The sequence below is a fragment of the Rhinolophus sinicus genome, chromosome 18, assembly GCF_057876585.1.
Source record: "Rhinolophus sinicus isolate RSI-liver-muscle chromosome 18, RSI-T2T, whole genome shotgun sequence".
NCBI classification, from domain to species: Eukaryota; Metazoa; Chordata; class Mammalia; order Chiroptera; family Rhinolophidae; genus Rhinolophus; species Rhinolophus sinicus.
The window spans coordinates 110,495,497-110,513,791 of NC_142518.1; the positions used below are offsets into that span (position 1 = coordinate 110,495,497).

At 57.5% G+C, this 18,295-nt stretch overlaps 1 protein-coding gene across 12 annotated transcripts in view; it reads left to right on the forward strand.

The window, feature by feature from the left end:
• ATP2B3 (ATPase plasma membrane Ca2+ transporting 3) overlaps window positions 1-18,295 on the forward strand; it is a 69,083-nt gene that overhangs the window by 23,642 nt on the left and 27,146 nt on the right. For 7 of the 12 annotated variants that reach the window (XM_074323939.2, XM_088794946.1, XM_074323931.2 and 4 more), the window contains 12 exons: window positions 515-712; window positions 921-1,178; window positions 1,593-1,718; window positions 2,390-2,515; window positions 5,800-5,841; window positions 7,518-7,682; window positions 8,022-8,236; window positions 8,955-9,197; window positions 9,565-9,806; window positions 12,349-12,583; window positions 17,246-17,425; window positions 17,569-17,656. In XM_074323939.2, the coding sequence (XP_074180040.1) occupies window positions 515-712; window positions 921-1,178; window positions 1,593-1,718; window positions 2,390-2,515; window positions 5,800-5,841; window positions 7,518-7,682; window positions 8,022-8,236; window positions 8,955-9,197; window positions 9,565-9,806; window positions 12,349-12,583; window positions 17,246-17,425; window positions 17,569-17,656 (2,118 nt within the window). The remainder of the gene's footprint in view (window positions 1-514; window positions 713-920; window positions 1,179-1,592; window positions 1,719-2,389; window positions 2,516-5,799; window positions 5,842-7,517; window positions 7,683-8,021; window positions 8,237-8,954; window positions 9,198-9,564; window positions 9,807-12,348; window positions 12,584-17,245; window positions 17,426-17,568; window positions 17,657-18,295) is intronic. The other 5 variants (XM_074323940.2, XM_074323936.2, XM_074323938.2 and 2 more) reach the window with 1 other exon arrangement.

Sequence of the window (18,295 nt, forward strand, 5' to 3'; positions counted from 1 at the left end):
GGGCAGGGTGAGGAGCCCATGTCCCGTCGCACCCTTCGCCATGACCCCCAGCTCAGGGATGGAGGTTGGGGTCTGGGGAAGGCATTAGGAAAGAGGAAGCTGTCTCCTCTCCGGAGGGTTGGCCATGAAAGCACGGGGCTGAGGGCGTCATGAGTTTCCAAGCCCTTGCTCGATGGAGTTAGAAGACTGACAACATCCCTTCAGAGGGACCCACTGTAGTCCCTAGGCCTCCCTGGGAGCATCAGGGGGATGGTCCAGCCCTTCCTCATGCTAGGGGCTCCGAGTTCTCTTGTGATTATGTGCCTGCACTATCCAGGAAGCTGGAGGCGCCACACAGACACTCCCACATACATGCCCCCAGCGTTGGCCAGGCCAGTGCAGTTCCCACCTTCTGGATACTTTCAGTCCACAAGGACAGACAGACATGCTCGGGAGAAGGGGAGGAAGGAGCAGAGTTGTGGGCTGCCTTTCTCATCATCTCTATGCCTCTGCTCCCTATCCGGGCACCCTGCAGGCCTGGCCGACAATGCCAATGACTTGGAGAAGCGCAGGCAGATCTATGGGCAGAACTTCATCCCTCCCAAGCAGCCCAAGACCTTCCTGCAGCTGGTTTGGGAAGCCCTGCAGGACGTAACCCTCATCATCCTGGAAGTGGCCGCCATCGTCTCCCTGGGCCTCTCATTCTATGCGCCGCCTGGAGAGGAGAGCGAAGGTGAGGGGCAGGGCCCAGAGGGCTCGTGAGGGAAGACCTGGCAGGAAGGGGCAGAACAAGGGCAGCAGCACAGTTGGGCTGCCAGGAGGGGAGGAATGGAACCCGCAGTGAGGGAGGGTCACAGGATGTCCCTACCCCAGTGGCAGGAAGGAGCCAGCTGGAGTGACTCCTCTACCACTTCTGTACTTCCTTTTGTCCTCGGGTGCAGCGTGCGGGAATGTGTCAGCTGGGGCAGAAGATGAAGGGGAAGCCGAGGCTGGCTGGATCGAGGGGGCAGCCATCCTGCTATCTGTCATCTGCGTGGTGCTGGTCACAGCCTTCAATGACTGGAGCAAGGAGAAGCAGTTCCGAGGCCTGCAGAGCCGAATTGAGCAGGAGCAGAAGTTCACAGTCATACGGAATGGGCAGCTCCTCCAGGTCCCAGTGGCGGCGCTGGTAGTGGGGGACATCGCCCAGGTCAAGTATGGTGAGTGTGCCTGTCACCACCCCCTCTGTGAAGGAAGCTCAGCTCCCATTCTGGGGAGAGTGTGCGCTGGTGGAGACGCCACCCCCACCCCCAGGGCAGGCCTTCTCCCTAGGATCATGCGTGCCCTCACCTGTGGGAGGCTGGAGGTTGGGAGCGTGGGCAGAAGGCCCCAGGAAACGGACTGTCCCCACGGCCTGTCCAGGGCTTTCCCAGCACTGCAGGATGCTTCTGCTGTCCCCACTCTGTGGCAGCTGGACCACAAGTCTAGGGGTGGGTGGATCTCTCCAGAAAGGAGGAGACCGAAGGAAGAGGGCCCTACATCCGATGGGACCTCCCCTGGATGAGGCAGGAGGCAGCGGGGAGGAAGGTGTCTGGACCCATATCTTGTGGTTCTGGCTGCCTGGCCGGCCTTAGGAGACCTGCTGCCTGCGGACGGCGTGCTCATCCAGGGCAATGACCTCAAGATTGATGAGAGCTCCCTGACAGGAGAGTCGGACCATGTGCGCAAGTCTGCCGACAAAGACCCCATGCTGCTCTCAGGTGAGGCCTCAGGGCACTGGCCCATCCCGTGGGGAGGCCAGGATGCGGCTGGCTACATCCTCTGGACCAGCCCAGCACCCTTGGAAGCCATTTGGCCCAGCAACCCCCTCCACCAGGGCCATCCCAAGTAGTCCTTCAGGTTAGGGAGTCTGAAGACTTTACCCTCTACAAGGCCAGAGCAGCCTGTGGGAGGCATGGTGGTGGCCGCTCCAGTCTCAGGGCAGGACCTGGGCCCTCCCACCCCTGGAGGGCCCCTGGTTTCCTGAGTAAAGCCCTTAAAAGTGGGGGCTGGCTCTGAATCAGCATAGTGCCATGCTCCTCTGCAGTCCAGACCCTCGAGAAGAGCCAATGAGAACAGTGTTTCCTTTCCGGAAGGTTCTGGCGTAGCCCAGTGTTTATCCCAATGACAAATGCAGTGTAAAACAGGACAGAGAGGCTGGAGGCCCCAGGTGTGCCCTGGGAACTGCTCACCCCATGCCTCTGGGCAAGTAGCTGCTCCAGGCCAAGGATGAGGCTTCAGCCTAGACTTGGGGTCAACACAGCCTCCACGGGCCTCCAGACGCTGAGTCCCTGCTTCTGGGATTCCTGGGACAGAACCTGTAGATGCTGAGCATGTCTCCTACCTGGCGGTGTGAATCTCTGTCTCGGTCTCTCTGTATTGGCTGTGCCAGGCACTCATGTCATGGAAGGTTCTGGAAGAATGGTGGTGACAGCCGTTGGTGTGAACTCCCAGACAGGCATTATCTTTACCTTGCTTGGAGCTGGTGGAGAGGAAGAGGAGAAGAAGGATAAGAAAGGTAAGGCCACTCTGACCTCCAGTTCCCGGCGCCCATGAGGGGTGGCCCCCCTTCTACGCAGCTCACTCCTTCTTCTTTGCCTACCTGCTGGCAGTCCCCTGCTGGCCCACGCCCTGGTCCCGCTCTGGCTCTGGCTCTGGCTCTGGCTCTGGAAAAGCCAGTCCTCGGGGGCTGGGAGGACATACCTTTTTTCTGATTCCTTTCAGGGATCCCTGTTCTGGGGTCTTTGCCCCAGGCAGCAGGTCAGTGGTCCCCCAGTTCTGTGTAAGGATAGCTTCCGTCAGATGGCTGTTTCCCAAAGGCTTTGGGACATTTTTACCAGGATGGGGGGAGTGCCCTGCCTCGCTCAGTAGGAATGGGATCAGATGGCCTGGGGCCAGCTACCCTAGCTTAGGAGAATGCTGCTGGGGGCGGGGGTTGTGCCCACCCTAAGGGGTGCTCAACTGCCACGCTGAAGGGCTGAGGGTTCCAGGCCAACATAGCAGCCAGAGAATGCAGGTCATACAGCCAGAGGTAGAGGGATCTCAAGCAGAAGGGACCCCAAAGGACGTCCAGGGCCAGAGGAAGCTGGGATGGGCAGGGTCCCTCACTCCAAGGAAAAGCAGTATTGAGGGAAAAATGTATTCTGAGAACCCAGCTCTGTAGCCACCCTGGCCTCCTCCTGCCTCTGCTCTGAGCCCCAGCCATAGCCATGTCCCCTCCAGTCCTCAGAAGTGCCCTCAGCATACACACCCCCGTCCCGGTCCCTCAGGTCAGGACCCCATTCTCTTCTGTGACGCAAGCCTGCACCTGCTCACGACTCACCTTGCTCTGACCCGGGTCTCCCCTCAGGCTGCTCCTGTCGTCAAACTAGGTGGGGAGCAGAGTCTGCTAGATGTGTGCCTCACCTCTGAGAGCATCCACCAGGGTGCACTAGAAGTACAAAGGAACTGCATACATGTACAGACAACATGTGCCGGACCTGCAGCCAGGGCCCCTAGAATCAGCGAGATGCCGGGGCTGGTGAGCTGGACAGGGGACAGAGGAGTGCCTGTCACTGGCCCCACCTCAGTCAGTCAAGGTCACTGGGCCTGAAGAGCAGGAGGCATCAGTCTGCCCAGCCCCAGCAACACGGGGACAGGTCAGCATGAGGAAGGACATACTAGTTTTCCCAGCCCTGGACCACCCTGCTCCTGGAGGTGTTAAGGGAGGAGATAGATGAGCTGCTGTTGCCTAGAAGCTTCTGTGCGTACCTTCCAGCTCCTAGCTGGCCAGGCCCACCCCTTACAGCCAACCGGCATGTGGATGAACCCTCATCTACCTTCGCCACACCCAGCCCCCACTCCCTGCAGGACTTGGCCCAGTGTCTCTCCACAGTAAGCACCCTGGGGTCCACAGGTGGGTGAGTGGATGGGTAGACATGCCCTGGGCCTCATCTGGGCTGGGCTGGAGTCCCCATGCCTCTCTCTGGGGAAGCCTAGCTGACTGCCTGCTGGTCCTCCATCGACACCCTCATGGCTAGTTGGCAGGGCACCCCTTCCACACTCCTTCCTAGGCCCCTCCTCTTCGACCTTGATAAAACCCCTGCAGCCCGCACCCAGGTCCTTCCCTGCCTCAGATCCTCTCCCCACTCATCCTTCTCCAGCGCCCCAGGCTGGGCTACTTAGGAGTCAGCTTCCTGGAGGAGGGAAACCCTAAGCGGGCCTTGGAGAGGGAGCAGAGCTGGCTAGACTCAAGGGAGGGGGCAGCAGCACCCATGAGCCCTTGCTGAGGTCTCAGCCCAAGGCCCTGGACCACTGTGGAGACAGGAATATGGCGACAATCAGTGCCTTGCCCTCACTGCCTCCTGACCCCATCTATTGGCACACAATCCCTGTACACCTGCTTCCCCCTCATCTGTTTATTGCCTTATGACCTTGATTCCCAGTCACCCTTCTCCTTGGGGTATCCTGCTTCCCCTCCCGCGGCTCCTGTCCCTCTCCAGGGGGGCGCCGTCCTCCTCTTCCTGTAGTGTTCATCCCAAACCTCCCTCCCTCCTCTGCAGGCCTCCCGCAGCCCTGTCTACAGCCTAGGTCCTCTGGATGTGTCCTTCTTCTGGGCCTCCGCAGCCCCAGGGCTTCTAGCAACAACCCTTCATTTTGCTGTACTGTCACCATGTGTCTACAGGTGTCTCCTCTCCCCCCAGAATTCTCCTTCACCTCTGAACCTCCCTGCAACACCCCCCAGGGGTCCTGGGCAAAGAGGACCTAACCCACACCCCTCAGAGGGCCCCTCCCTCTTCCCTGGGGCCCTCAGACCAAGACCAGACCCCACAGCCCGGAAGCCACCTGGCATCCTGTCTGTGTTCGTGGATCCCCAGTAACGTGAGCTATTGAGTGGTAGCTGACAGGTCAGCCCACAAGCCCCTCCTGCCCCCAGGTTGGTCATCTCTGGATTCAGCTGCCTCACATGTGGCCCCCAGGAGGAACTGGGGTACAGAGCCGGGCCCCAAACATAGCTCCCAGCTCCCTGCCTCAGTCACCTCACCGGTCAGGTCTCCTGGGCCCTTCCAGAGTTGTAGTCCTTCCTGCCCTTGGAAACCAGGGGCTTGACCAACAGTTTACGTTGGCCTTGGGAAGTTTGAGTAACACTTGTTGGCTGCAGGAGCAATGGAGGAGGCAGGCTAGGTCCTTGCCCTCAGATGCACCCACCCTTGAGCCCCCAACCCATCCCATATTCCTGCTTCTCCCTCCAGCTCTCGGTGCTCAGCACCCTGCCAGGCATCCAGAGCCTGACAAATTCCTAGAGTCTCTCGCCTTTGTCCCTTTAAAATATACATAGATCTAACTGCAGGCCATGCTATAGAGAAAGCTGATCTCTAGGCCAGAAGAGAACCATCTAGGTAAACTCTTCGTGCTGGTTTGGGGGTGCGGTTGGGGGCACTGCTCAAGGTGGTAGAGCTGGGATGACACCTGGCAGCTCTCACTCCCTGTGGTGATGGCCCTTCCAGAAATCTCCCACTGACAGTCACATGCAACCCAGGGTCCATCCAGGGCTGGCTTTGGGAGTTCACTGGAGGGCTGGGGTCAAGGCCCAATGGGGAGCCCTGGCTAGGGGTCTCACTCAGGAAACCCAAGTGCTCGTGGCGCCCATGAGCCGGTGAGAGGGCATCAGCATGAGCCTGGGACAGGGCCATCCTCCCCTCTCTCCCACCTATCCCCTGTGCTCACTGCTGCGCTGTCTGTGACCTGCTGTCCCGTGTGCATGTGTCAAGGCCATGTGGATGTTCTCAAGTCTCCGTGTCTGTCGTTCCTTTTCCATTGTAGGCAAGCAGCAGGATGGGGCGATGGAGAGTAGCCAGACCAAAGGTAATGCAAGCCCCGTACTCGGGGTGGGGTGGGAGGGGGGTGGTGGCAGACGGAGGGTGAGGCATGGGGTGGGGGTCCGCCTGCCTCATTTGTAGGAGCAGCACTAGAGACCAGGTGAGTGGGGCAGGGTGACCTCTCTGCAGACCCCGCCAGGAGTGTGTAAAGATCACCCTTCAATAGGCATCCTGGTGAGGAAACTGAGGCTCAGAGAGGATGACTTGCCCAAAGACTAACCAAGTCTTTGGGTTTCCAAGTTCAGCTGCCTTTCTGTGGGGCAGCCATCCAAGGGGCCAAGGCCTGCTGTCCTCTCAGCCCCAGTGCCTGCTGGGAGCCAAGCCTCTGTGGCTGGAATGAAGGCTCGTCAGTCGTAGGCACTGGGAATGCAAAGGTAGCTAAAGCACTGTCCCATCCCTCAGGAAGATTACAGTCCAGAGAGACGGACCTGGGGGCAGTACTCAAGTACAGCGTGGGACCCAGGGACCAAAGAAAGGGTCAGACAAGAAAACCGGAATTCAGAGCATAGCTGGGTTTGGGAAGGCATTTAGGGCAGGGTGACAGTCTGATGGCTGGGGCCCTGGGCTGGGACAAGGAGTGACAGTCAGTGGGACACGAGGCTAAAGTGACCCAGCTGAGCGGACCCTTGAGTGTCTCTGAGGCTATGGGCTGTGGCCTGAGGCCCTTGTAGTATCAGGCAGCCAAGGGGAGAAGGGATGGGTGGGAAGACTGGCAGCAAGAGGGCGCAGACAACACAGCAAGGGGGCAGAAAGCATGCAGAGATAGTGTCAGGGGCACCAAGAGCCCCATTGGGTAAGGACAAGAGCAGTGAGGCAGAAAGATGAGTGGCAGGGTTGGGTGTCCCCCATCCTGGTGGGAGAGGGACAGGATCACACGGGGCAGTGCAATTGGACACCCACAGGCCACAGTGTGTGTGAGGTGACAGAGGTGATGGAGGCAGGGTGGGGGACACACCACCACCACCACCTTATCAGGAGCACAGGGCAACTGGGGAAGCCATGAGGGGGCTGCCTGTTCCAGAGAGGAGGCAGGGAGGTGGCTGGAAGTGAGTATGGAAGGAGTAGTTCCAAGAGGAGAGAGCGGTACAAGGCTTGCCCGGGACAGCTCGCTCAGTTAATAGCCTCCAGCGACCAAAGAGCAGGCTGAGGAGACCACTGGTGGTGAGGTGGGGCCCTGATGGAAGTCAAGAGACTGGCAGGAAATAGCCTGAGCAGGAAGCAGGAGAGGAGTGCGCAGGGAGCCTCTCGGAGGGAAGCAAGGAGGTGGCTTGGCCACCAGTGGGCCAATATGTCAGTCAGCTCAGAGTTCTGGAATGTTCCTTGGGCTCCAGGCCTCTGCTCTCAGGTATTGAAATTTGGGGCATTCCAGGACTGGCCACCCTGTCTGTGTGCCTAAGTTACTCGTGCTTGTGTTTGTCTTCCCTTCCCCTGTGCGGCCCCGAGAGAACCATTTCCATCCCTCCCAGGAGGGTCTGGGCCACCAAGGAGAGAGGAGGGAGAGGAGGTAGCCCCTGTGCTGTGTGGCACTCAGAAATCAGAGACACCCCCTGAACCCTATGTCCTCTCGTATGGTGAGGCATGTCTTTCCCTATGAAAGCCCCATGTAGCTGTCACCCCAGCTACTGGGCCCTAAACTTGGCTGTGGCGTTCCTCTGTGTGCAGCTAAGAAGCAAGATGGGGCAGTTGCCATGGAAATGCAGCCCCTGAAGAGTGCGGAGGGTGGGGAGATGGAAGAGCGGGAGAAGAAGAAAGCCAATGTGCCCAAGAAGGAGAAGTCGGTCCTGCAGGGCAAGCTCACCAAACTGGCTGTGCAGATCGGGAAAGCAGGTGAGAGCTGCAAAGGGGCAGACCAGCGCCCCCGGTCAGGAGAGGACACTGGGTCTCCTGGACATGAGGTTGGGCCATGGAGAACAAGTGGGAAATGGATGTGCCAGGTGGTGTGGGCCAGGCAGCAAGGGGACAGGCCAGGGGTGGGCAATGGCCATCAGGGTGGGCATGGATTCTAAACCCTCCATAAGGCCTGGGACAGGGAGCGTCTCCCTGGACTCAGCTCAAGCTGGTGCCAGCTGCAGCGTCCCTTACTTCACCCTCTTGCTTTCTCCCTTTCTTGCCCCTGCCGACCCCCCTTCCTCCCCCACCCGCTGTGGCCTCTGTTGTGGTTGGCAGGGCTGGTGATGTCAGCCATCACGGTCATCATCCTGGTCCTGTACTTTGTGATTGAGACCTTCGTCATCGAGGGCCGGGTGTGGCTGGCAGAGTGCACGCCGGTCTACGTGCAGTACTTTGTGAAGTTCTTCATCATCGGTGTCACTGTGCTGGTTGTGGCTGTCCCAGAGGGCCTGCCTCTGGCTGTCACCATCTCCTTAGCTTACTCTGTGAAGGTAATAATCCGACATACAGTAGTACTGAGCATCCGTGACACCAGGATACAGACCCCAAAACTGGGGTGTGAAGGCAGTAGGCACCTTGGAAGCAGTGAGGACCGGAGGAAGTTTGGAGTCCAGTGCTCCGGGGAAGAGCAGGGAGGCTGAGCTGGGACCCAAAGCTGAACTTGGCCAATCCTTCCCCACCCGGCTTCCTGGGCACAGTGAGATGAGCCAGGAAGCCGGCGGGCAGTGGAATATATCTGGCATCTATAGGATGAGGGCAAGGGGCACAGGGGGGCCAGCCAGGGAATTGAGGGAGTGGGTGACGCTTACAGAGGTGGGGGCAGCAGGGAGGGTGATCAGCAGAGATCCCACTGGGAGACAGTGGGCAGAGCATGGTAGAGATTGGGGCACCGCAGGGCCAGCAGGTGACCTGAGAGGGCACCATGGGTAGGGGAGTGTTCCTGGGCAGCAGGGAGGCCCAGGGTGAGCTCTGAGGAGCGTGGCCTCCCAGAGTTGGCCACTTGGCCTGTCTGATGAGAGTCTTTATGCCTCACAGGCCTGCTGCCTAGGTTTGACCACCACCCTGCAGCCACTCCAAGCTGTGGCTTTGGGCACCGCTGTCAGCCCGGTGCTGAGGGTGCCTGCTGCCGGAGGCCCCCCAGACTATTAGTGCCACATGGAAAGCTGGTTGGGCACAGCAGATCATACATGCCCCCTGTGCCCTTTACAGAAAATGATGAGGGACAACAACCTGGTCCGCCACCTGGACGCCTGTGAGACAATGGGCAATGCCACAGCCATCTGCTCAGACAAGACGGGCACGCTCACAACCAACCGTATGACCGTGGTGCAGTCCTACCTCGGGGACACCCACTACAAAGAGATTCCGGCCCCCAGTGCCCTAACCCCCAAGATCCTTGACCTCCTGGTCCACGCCATCTCCATCAACAGTGCCTACACCACCAAAATTCTAGTGAGCCAAGAGTGGGGCTGGGGCGAGGGAAGGGGCCCGGCCGGGGGTGCAGCGGGAGCTGTCGCCAGGGGCTCACTAGGCTCTCTTAAGAACTTCTGACCAGAGCTATAATGGTCCCTGGGGTGCTGGTCACCCTCCCCTCGTTCCTGGCCCTAGTACCCCCACCCTGGCTGCTGGTTCTGGAAGCCCCTTCCAAGCCCAGTGAATGGTGGGAAACCTGCCTGTCTAGTCCACACTGGAGGCCCTCCTCGGCTCTCTGCCACCACCCCCTAGGGATGTGGTGATCGTGGTGAGGCTGGGGCCTCAGGGGTAGCAAGGAGGGTGGATTTGGGCCCCCAGCTCCATGCTGGTCCGCCTCACCTCACAGCCTCCAGAGAAGGAAGGTGCTCTCCGGCGCCAAGTGGGCAATAAGACGGAGTGTGCTCTGCTGGGCTTCGTCCTGGACCTGAAGCAGGACTTCCAGCCTGTGCGGGAGCAGATTCCAGAAGATAAGCTTTACAAAGTGTACACCTTCAACTCGGTCCGCAAGTCCATGAGCACGGTTATCCGCATGCCTGACGGCGGCTTCCGCCTCTTCAGCAAGGGTGCCTCGGAGATCCTGCTAAAAAAGTGAGTGAGTAGGTCACAGGAGACAGCCCAGGGCTGGGGACGCCAGGGGCTAGCGGCTAGCTGAAGGACTCAGGCCTTCTGGTATCACTATTGTGCTAAAATAGACACAACGTAAAATTGGCCTTTTTCATTACTTGCAAGTGTGTAGTTCAGTGGCATTAAGTGCATTCACACTTGTGTACCATTATTACCATCCATCTACAGAACGCTATCCTCGCCCCCAAAAGAAACCCTGTACCCAAGTTTTTTTGTGTCTGGCTTCTTTCACTCAGCATAACGTTTTCAAGGTTCATCCATGTCGTAACGTGAATCAGTGCTTTATTCCTTTTCCTGGCCAAATAATATTCCACTGCATGGCTAAACCACAGTTGTCTACTGACAGACACTTGGGTTGTTTCCACCTTTTGGCTACTATGAATCATGCTGCTAGGAACATTCCTATGCACATTTTTGTTTGAACACTTGTTTTCAGTTCTCTTGGACATACAGAGAGTGCCAAAACAATGTATACACATTTTAAGAAAGAAAAAAAACTATCAAAATTGTAATACTCAATATATGCTGATAACAGCAGATGAAAACAAGGGGCCGGCCCGGTGGCTCAGGCGGTTGGAGCTCCATGCTCCTAACTCCGAAGGCTGCCGGTTCGATTCCCACATGGGCCAGTGGGCTCTCAACCACAAGGTTGCCAGTTCGACTCCTGCAAGGGATGGTGGGCTGTGCCCCCTGCAACTAGAAAACGGCAACTAGACCTGGAGCTGAGCTGCGCCTTCCACAACTAAGACTGAAAGGACAAAAACTTGACTTGGGGGGAAAAAAAAAGTCCTGGAGGTACACACTGTTCCCCAATAAAGTCCTGTTCCCCTTCCCCAATAAAATCTTTAAAAAGAAAAAAAAAAGAGATGAATACAAGTCACGTTTGACTTCTGCAATGACAAGAGGTGCTCAAAGTGGTTACCGTTAGTGTCCAGACACTTCTGATTATGGCAAACTACTGCTTGAGCAACGCTGACCAAAGTGTCCACTTGTATACATTTTTTTGGCACCCCCGGCATTCCTAGGAGTGGAATTGCTGGGTCATGTGGTAATTCTGTGAATAGCTTATTGAGGAGCCGCCATAGTGTTTTCCACAGCAGCTGCACCCACCAGCAATGCATGATGGTTCCAGCTTCTCCTCATGCTCCTTTGCCCATATTTCATTTGATCTGAAAATGCTGTAAAGTTGACTGTGGTGATTCACGGTTGCACAACTCTGTGACTACACTAAAAGCCACTGAATTGTACATTTTTAAAGGCTGAATTGTGTGGTGTGGGAATTACATGTCAACAAAACTGTCAGAAAAATGGAGGGGAAAGCGTGCAGCTCTGCCTCTAAGCAGGATCAGCCTCCATACCTCCCCTTGGCTCTGGCCTCTCTTCCCCAGTATTGCAGCAGCTCCAGCCATCCGCCCCTCCCCACCTGGCCAATCACTTACTATAGAGCCATTGTCTAAGACCTGACCTGATTGTGCCTCCACATTCATAGCCAACCTTCTGGGCCCTCCAGGATGGAGTCCTAAGGAGGATATATACAAGGCTCCCGGCATCCCCAGGACCACGGCGTATGCTCCCCACTGGCCATGTCCTGGTCCCCGCCCAGAATGCTCTCCGTGAAACTTTGCCCATGGACAGCCTCCTGACCATGGTGCAAAGGCCACCTCTTCCCTGAAGCCATCCCTAATGGGTCCCAGTGGGTGTGGCAGCTGGACTTGGAGAAGCACAGAACAGGGCTGTAGTTGGGCACTGGGCTGGATTCCAACTCTGGCTTCGCTCTTTACTGGCCGTGTGAATATGAGCAAGTTCCTCCCCCGCCCCGGGCCTCACTTCCCCCTGTAACATGGAGATAGCAGGAATACTTACCTACCGCAAGTGTTGTGAGAATTACACAAGTAAATCCATGCCAGCTTTTACTGTGATCACGGTTCCCCCTCGCCTCCACAACCAGCTCCTCTTTCCTTCTTCACTCCTCCAGCATGCCTGCTTCTGGAGCCCTTGGCTCCTGGGCTCCTTCCTCTTCCATACCTGAATCCTGCCAGCCCTCCCCATTCCGGCCCTTCTGTGAAGCTTCCAGGGTCACCAGAGCTTGTGCTGTAGTTGCTGCCTTGTTGTGACCGGCTCAGCAGCATCCAGTTTTTTCCAGTGTGTCACACTCTTGTACTAAAGCCCAGCAGGGCAAGAGTGATATACCCCAACTCCCTACAGCAGCCTATGAGTTTCCGGCTCCTGGGGCTGCCAGAACAAAGGACCATAAACCTGATGGTTTAAAACTACAGAGATTTATTCTTTCCCAGTTCTGCAGGCCAGAAGTCCAAGGTCGAGGTGTGGGCAGGGTTGCACTCCCTCCAAAGCCTCCAGGAATTGGTGGGGAACAGACTACTTGGTCCCACACAAACAGAGTGCCTCCCTCCTTGGAGAAGCCTCTGCCATGTCAGATGGTGGCTCAGACCCAAGGCCGTACACACTCTCAGCTAGCTGGGCTCCCCTTGCTCTGTGCCCTCCCCAGGTGCACCAACATCTTAAACAGCAATGGCGAACTGCGCAACTTCCGCCCTCGGGACCGGGATGATATGGTGAAGAAGATCATTGAGCCAATGGCTTGTGATGGCCTCCGCACCATCTGCATTGCCTACCGGGACTTCTCTGCCACCCAGGAGCCTGACTGGGACAACGAGACCGAAGTTGTGGGTGACCTCACCTGCATAGCTGTCGTGGGCATCGAGGACCCTGTGCGGCCCGAGGTAGCCACCCACTCCTCTGGGAGCAGCCTGGGTTGTCAGGATGGAAGGAGGGGCAGCCTTTCTTTACATCTGGGCTCCACAGTGTGGCCTTTGGACTTAAATGCAAGGAGAGAACTGCCCTGTTCTCCTGCCTTCCCGGCTGGCACACCACTTCCTGTCAGAGTTATAGATAGAGCAAACTGGCCATGTACAGGAGTCTGAAAAGCTGGGCAATGGCAGAGCCTCAGGTCCTCCAGGGGTCATGGCCACCACACCCCAGATCAGACCCTCTTCCCCTTGCACTCACATGGAGGCTCTGTCCTGCCCGCTGGAATGCCCCCTCCTGGTTGGCCTCCAGGCCTGCCTCAGGCTCTGCCTCCACCAAGTGAGAGAGAGTGGCAGTTAGAACTTCGACAGCTGTGACCTGAACAGGACTGATGGAGGGAGAGGGAGGAACCGGCACAAATCCCGGGGCTCTGGTTTGGAGAAGTGAGTGGATGGCGCTGCCATCCCAGGGCTGAGAAGTCTAAGGGGACACAGGTTTGGGGAACAAAGCAGGGTAGTTGTCAGTCGAGTGTTTGATTGGGGCCAAGTGGGGTTCAGGACATCCCTATAGAGATGTCAAGTAGGTAGGTGGCTGTTGGCATGGAGAGCTCAAAGTAATGGTCCTGGCATGAGAGATTCCAAAAACATCTGTTGTTTGGACATATGACATATGAGCGATGTCTTGGGGAAGGTGTGCAGCTAGAGCATCGGCAGGAGGAAACTTCAAAGGAGACTGAAAGGAAGGGGTTAAGCAGGGAGTGGAAATTGTGAGAGCCATGTGGTCGAAGGAAGAAGGCCGTGGAGCACAGTCACAGTAAAAGTGGGCCCTTGACGTTGGGGGGTCATTGGAGACCTAGACTTGAGCAGGTTCTGTGGGATGGCGAGGCAGGGAGCCAGCACATGCAGACAACGTTCCTGAGACCTTTTCAGAAAAGAAACAGGGCAGAAGCTGAACACAGTGGAGACTGAAGGACTGATAGGGAGGGTGGTGGGTCCTTAAAGATGGGAGATCTTGCAGGGAGGGAGATGCTGCCAGGGCTGGTCCTGGAGTGGAGCGCCAGTGGCCGCTGTAGCACACCAGGCCCCGGAGGGAGTGTGTAAGGCACAGGAGGTGCAGGTTGCCAGAGGCAGGGAGGGACCCTCTCTCTCCTCCCAGGGCTTCTCCAGTGGCACCTACCTCATGTCAGAAGCAGGGCCACCTTGACCCTGCTGATGAGACTGAGCATGTGCATGTTTACCAGCGGCCCTGAGTGGTGCTGAGACGAGGGAGGAGAAGCTTCTGGGCTATCCTTCAGGAGATAGGCACTCACACACTAGATCACATACGAAAGACCCACAATTCAGAAGGCTGTGCTTGCCTGTCACAGGTCATCAGCGATGACATGTCCCAAGATTCCAAGGAGACTGGGACCACTATGTGCAGAGAGGGAACACCTGGAGTCTGGCCGGGGAGGAAGCAGATGGCTGAGGGGAGGGGCGAGACTTCCAGACAGAGCAACATGCTCAGGAAAGGGGGCAGTGGGAAGAGCAGCCTGGGAGAGCAGGGGGAGAGAGTGCTGCTGAGGATGGCAGGACCACCTCCGGGGACACGAGAGCCAGGCCTTTCCCTTCATTGGACCAGGGAGAAACTGAGGAACAGAGCAGAGGAGGGCTGTGTCCACACAGCGAAGCTCGGTCGTAGAGCCGTGTTGCCCTTGCATAGACCTGAGGGCCGTCTCCTTCCAAATGGAACCATTCACACACACACCCACCCCGTCATTACTGCTGGCCCCTGGCTGGTGTTCAGTGGTGCTCCGATGGTGCTGGGTGTCCCCTCCTTACTTCCTGGGAGGTGTCTACAGTGGCAGCTCTAGACTTTTCCACCCGGCTTGCTGGGACTGCATGACGCTGCCAGGAAGCTGGAGCTCCTTTGGATTGTGTCACAGACCAAGGAAGGTGACATTCCTGGACTCCCAGGCTGCTGGCCACGGCCATTTCCCCACCATCATAACCAGCCCGCCCTCCCCTTCCACCAAGCCACTTGCCTGGATGGAGGGGTGTAAAGCGTGAAGCAGTTCTTAGCAGCACAGCACAAGGAGCCATTCTGGCCTGATTCCCTGGGCCAAGGAGCCCTACAATCTGGTAGCAATATTTGTTGAACGAACCAAAGCTGAGTCATACATGTAAGGCCTGGGGCCTTAGATGTATTATTTGTAGATGTTCTGGTCCAAGTCAGCTTATTTACAGAAGTGCCAATGAGGCCAGGCTGGGGGTGACGGGTGAAGATGGAACTATCCAGAACGGCTGCACATGGGTGCTTTGAGACCCAGCTGTTCTCCTGCTCAGTACTCTTCTCAGAGTGGGGTATTATTATTTGTGTAAGTTTTCATCTTAAAACATGTGCAACACAAGTACAAGTCCCTCAAAGGGTATAAGGAAGGCCCAGGGGCAGTGGCTGCCATCAGGCAGAAGCACGGGGCAGGGGAGGCCTGAGCCCCGTGATGGCTTCTTGTTTAAAATCCAGAAATGGCTTTGGTGGCAGGGCCCAGGGAAAGGGTTTCAGAGTGGCCGAGTGAGAGTCTGCACAGCAGATGGCACAGACACTGCCAGGATGGGGAGGCTAGGCAGACCCCCACGGAGACCAGCCAGCTGGGTATGGGCCAAGGAGGAAGCAGCAAGGGCCCAGCTGAGTCCTGGGTGCTGATGCAGGCAGGAGGGTAGGTGAGGCTCTGTTAAACCTTGGAGGCCGGGATGGCTACAGCCAGAGGAGGCCAAGGAGGTCTTGGCCCTGGGGGGCCGCAGGGGCCCTGGAGGCAGGCTATATGAATGGTGAGCAGGCTGGGCCAGGACTGGGCTACAGGGAGGCAAGTGAGAAGGGCAGTCGCTCCATGGAGAAGACGCCTGCGGTGGGAGGGGGGCTTCCTGCTGCCTACATGGAGGGGCAGGGCTCCCAGGGCTCCCAGGCCTCAGGCTCATCGTGGCCACTTGGTGGCAGCAGAGGAGTGGCTTCCAGACGCTTCGGGGACTGGAGGGAGCTCCTTAGAAGGAGAGCCCCTCCCTGTAGAGCTCCTCCCTGATCATCCAAGAGCCCCAAAGCGCAGGCAGTGTCCTTGAGGCTGGGGTGCAGGAGGCAAGCCCCCTTCCTGGGTCTCAGCCTTCCAGGCCACATGGCAGTATTTGCTTCAGGGATCATCAGGTCACTCTGTCACAACCCTGAAATGGGGGCCCCTCTGACTGTGCTCCAGCCCCCCTCTTTCTCGTGCTCACTCTCTCCTTGGCTGAGATCAGAGCCACCACCCCCATGACCTCGGGGAACACCAGCGTGCATGACCTCCCAGGTTAACGTCCACCGGCACCCCTCCTGACCCCACCTTCTGCCCACGTCCCCTGGGGTCTCCTGGCTGCCCTGCACCACCCCCACTGCTTGGTGGCCCAGCTCACACCCCTGTCCCTGGGCTCCCAGGCCTGGCCACTGGGCCACACCCAGGACACCTGGGTGTGACCTCTCGCTCTCTCTTCTGGCTCAGACTGTCCCTAGTTCCACCGTCTCAGCTGGGAGCAGTGAGCACCCATCAGGTGGGCACGCTGGGCCCATCACACAGAACAGGGACCTGGGTCCCCAGGCTGCACCCCTTGCCAGGGCCGCATCTGGGCGTCTCACAGGCCTAGGCCTGACCTCCTTATCGAATTCCCCGAGCTCTGAGCCGGCCGCTCTTCCTCCTCCCCTTCTCGCTTCCCTGCAGCCTCCGGGCTCGAGAGCCCTACCTCTGCGTTGGTTTGGGAGCCCGAGCAGCTGCATATTCTGGGACTTTGCCACCACCTCGCCCTGGTTCAACGCCCTTCAGCCCGTTCTCCACTCAGCACTAGGGGGATCTATTGTTCTTCTCCTTTCCCAGCATCTAATATTATATTTGGAAAATGGAAATGTGTGCTATAAAACCAAGCAATGTTCCATTTCCCCTCATGAGTAGTGGGAATACCTTATCATGTAAAACCCATGGCTCTAAAGGTCCAGGTTTTATATCGTTTAAAAAAAAAAGAGACAAAAGAAAAGTAGGGAGAGACAACGGAGAGAGGTGCCCAGACCTTGGCCACAAGCCAGCTGATGCCTGGCAGCCTGCCCTGAGCCGGGCCCCAAAGGGACAGGCCCACAATGGGCCCTGCCGTCTGGCAGGGTGGCTGGGGACAGAGGTTCCTTTCTCATTCTTCCCGAGCTGACACAGCCGCTATGCCAGCTGGCCTGGTAACTGGGGCTGACCCTAGTTCAGCAGCTCTGGGTCACCATATTGCAATGGAAAATGAGGTTGGAGGAACTGGGGATTTCTACAGTCACCTTTCCAGGCATGACTCAAACAGTGGTCCCTCCACACAATAATATTTCTAGTGGCTTCTCCCAGCCTTGCTTGTGGTGTCAGGGCCAGGGTCTGAATCCCTAGGGCCCAGTAAAGAGAAGGGGGCACCTTGGGGACATGGGGGCTGAGGGACTGGTGGGGGAGGGACCCTGCTCATCGCAGGCTAAGCTGATGGGTGGCAGAGCAGACAAGCCATTCTCCCGGCCTCATCCAGAACCACGGGAGTGGTGGGGGTGCTGCAGATCTGGTCGGAGAAAAGGCTACATCTTGTCACGATGGCCTCATCCATCTGTATGGTCTCTTCCAGGTCCCTGAAGCTATCCGAAAATGCCAGCGTGCTGGCATTACAGTCCGCATGGTGACCGGGGACAACATTAACACTGCCCGGGCCATTGCGGCCAAGTGCGGCATCATCCAGCCTGGGGAGGACTTCCTCTGCCTAGAGGGGAAGGAGTTCAACCGGAGGATCCGCAATGAGAAAGGCGAGGTACTTTCCAGCCCATCTGCCCTCCCGCAATGGGCTGCCTGGTTCTGTCCAGGGTTCCAGCTTTTTCTCCATGCCCACCCCAACCTCTGCTCAGCCGTGCCTGCCGGCCTGGCTCTGCAGTGGCTGTGTGCTTCTCCCCTCAGATAGAACAGGAGCGTCTGGACAAGGTATGGCCCAAGCTGAGGGTTCTCGCCCGATCGTCTCCCACGGACAAGCACACTCTGGTTAAAGGTAATGGAGTGAACTCATTCCTGCTCGCCCCTGCCCCTGCCCCTTCCAGATGTGGCATGGCGCTGGCTGGATGTGAACATCACAGCGGCATGTTTCCTGCTCCCAGATACCCAAAGCAGAGCTCCCAAATGGGTCTTCAGGGCCGGCCTAACAACTGGGGCCCTCGGATCTAGACCTGTTGCTGCTGGAGAGAATGGCTTGTGTCTCATAGCAAGTCTCTGGCCTTCCCTGAACTTCAGTTCACTCACTAGGAAAATGGGGATAATAATTGAGATTCCCCCCGTCAAAGGGCTGACGTGCCAGAGCTCACCCCTCCATTTCTCGGGGCTAACAACATGAGTGGAAGATGCTGGTAGAGCTTGGCTTCTCATCCTAACAGATGGAGAAACTGAGGCCCAAGAGAGGGAGACATGTATCAAAGTCACACAGTGCTGGGCCTCTGCCTTCTACCAAATCATGCCATTCTATATCATCTCACTGACTGATGGACCTGGGCAGGAAGAGGCTATCAAGGCTCAGGCTCTTGATCCCAGAGAGGATGGGGAGCACAGAGGATTGGGGGCAATAGTCACAGTCAAAATCCCACAGGGTGTCCAGAGCCAATTGGCCCCCCACAACCCCAGGGCTGGTCACACAGGG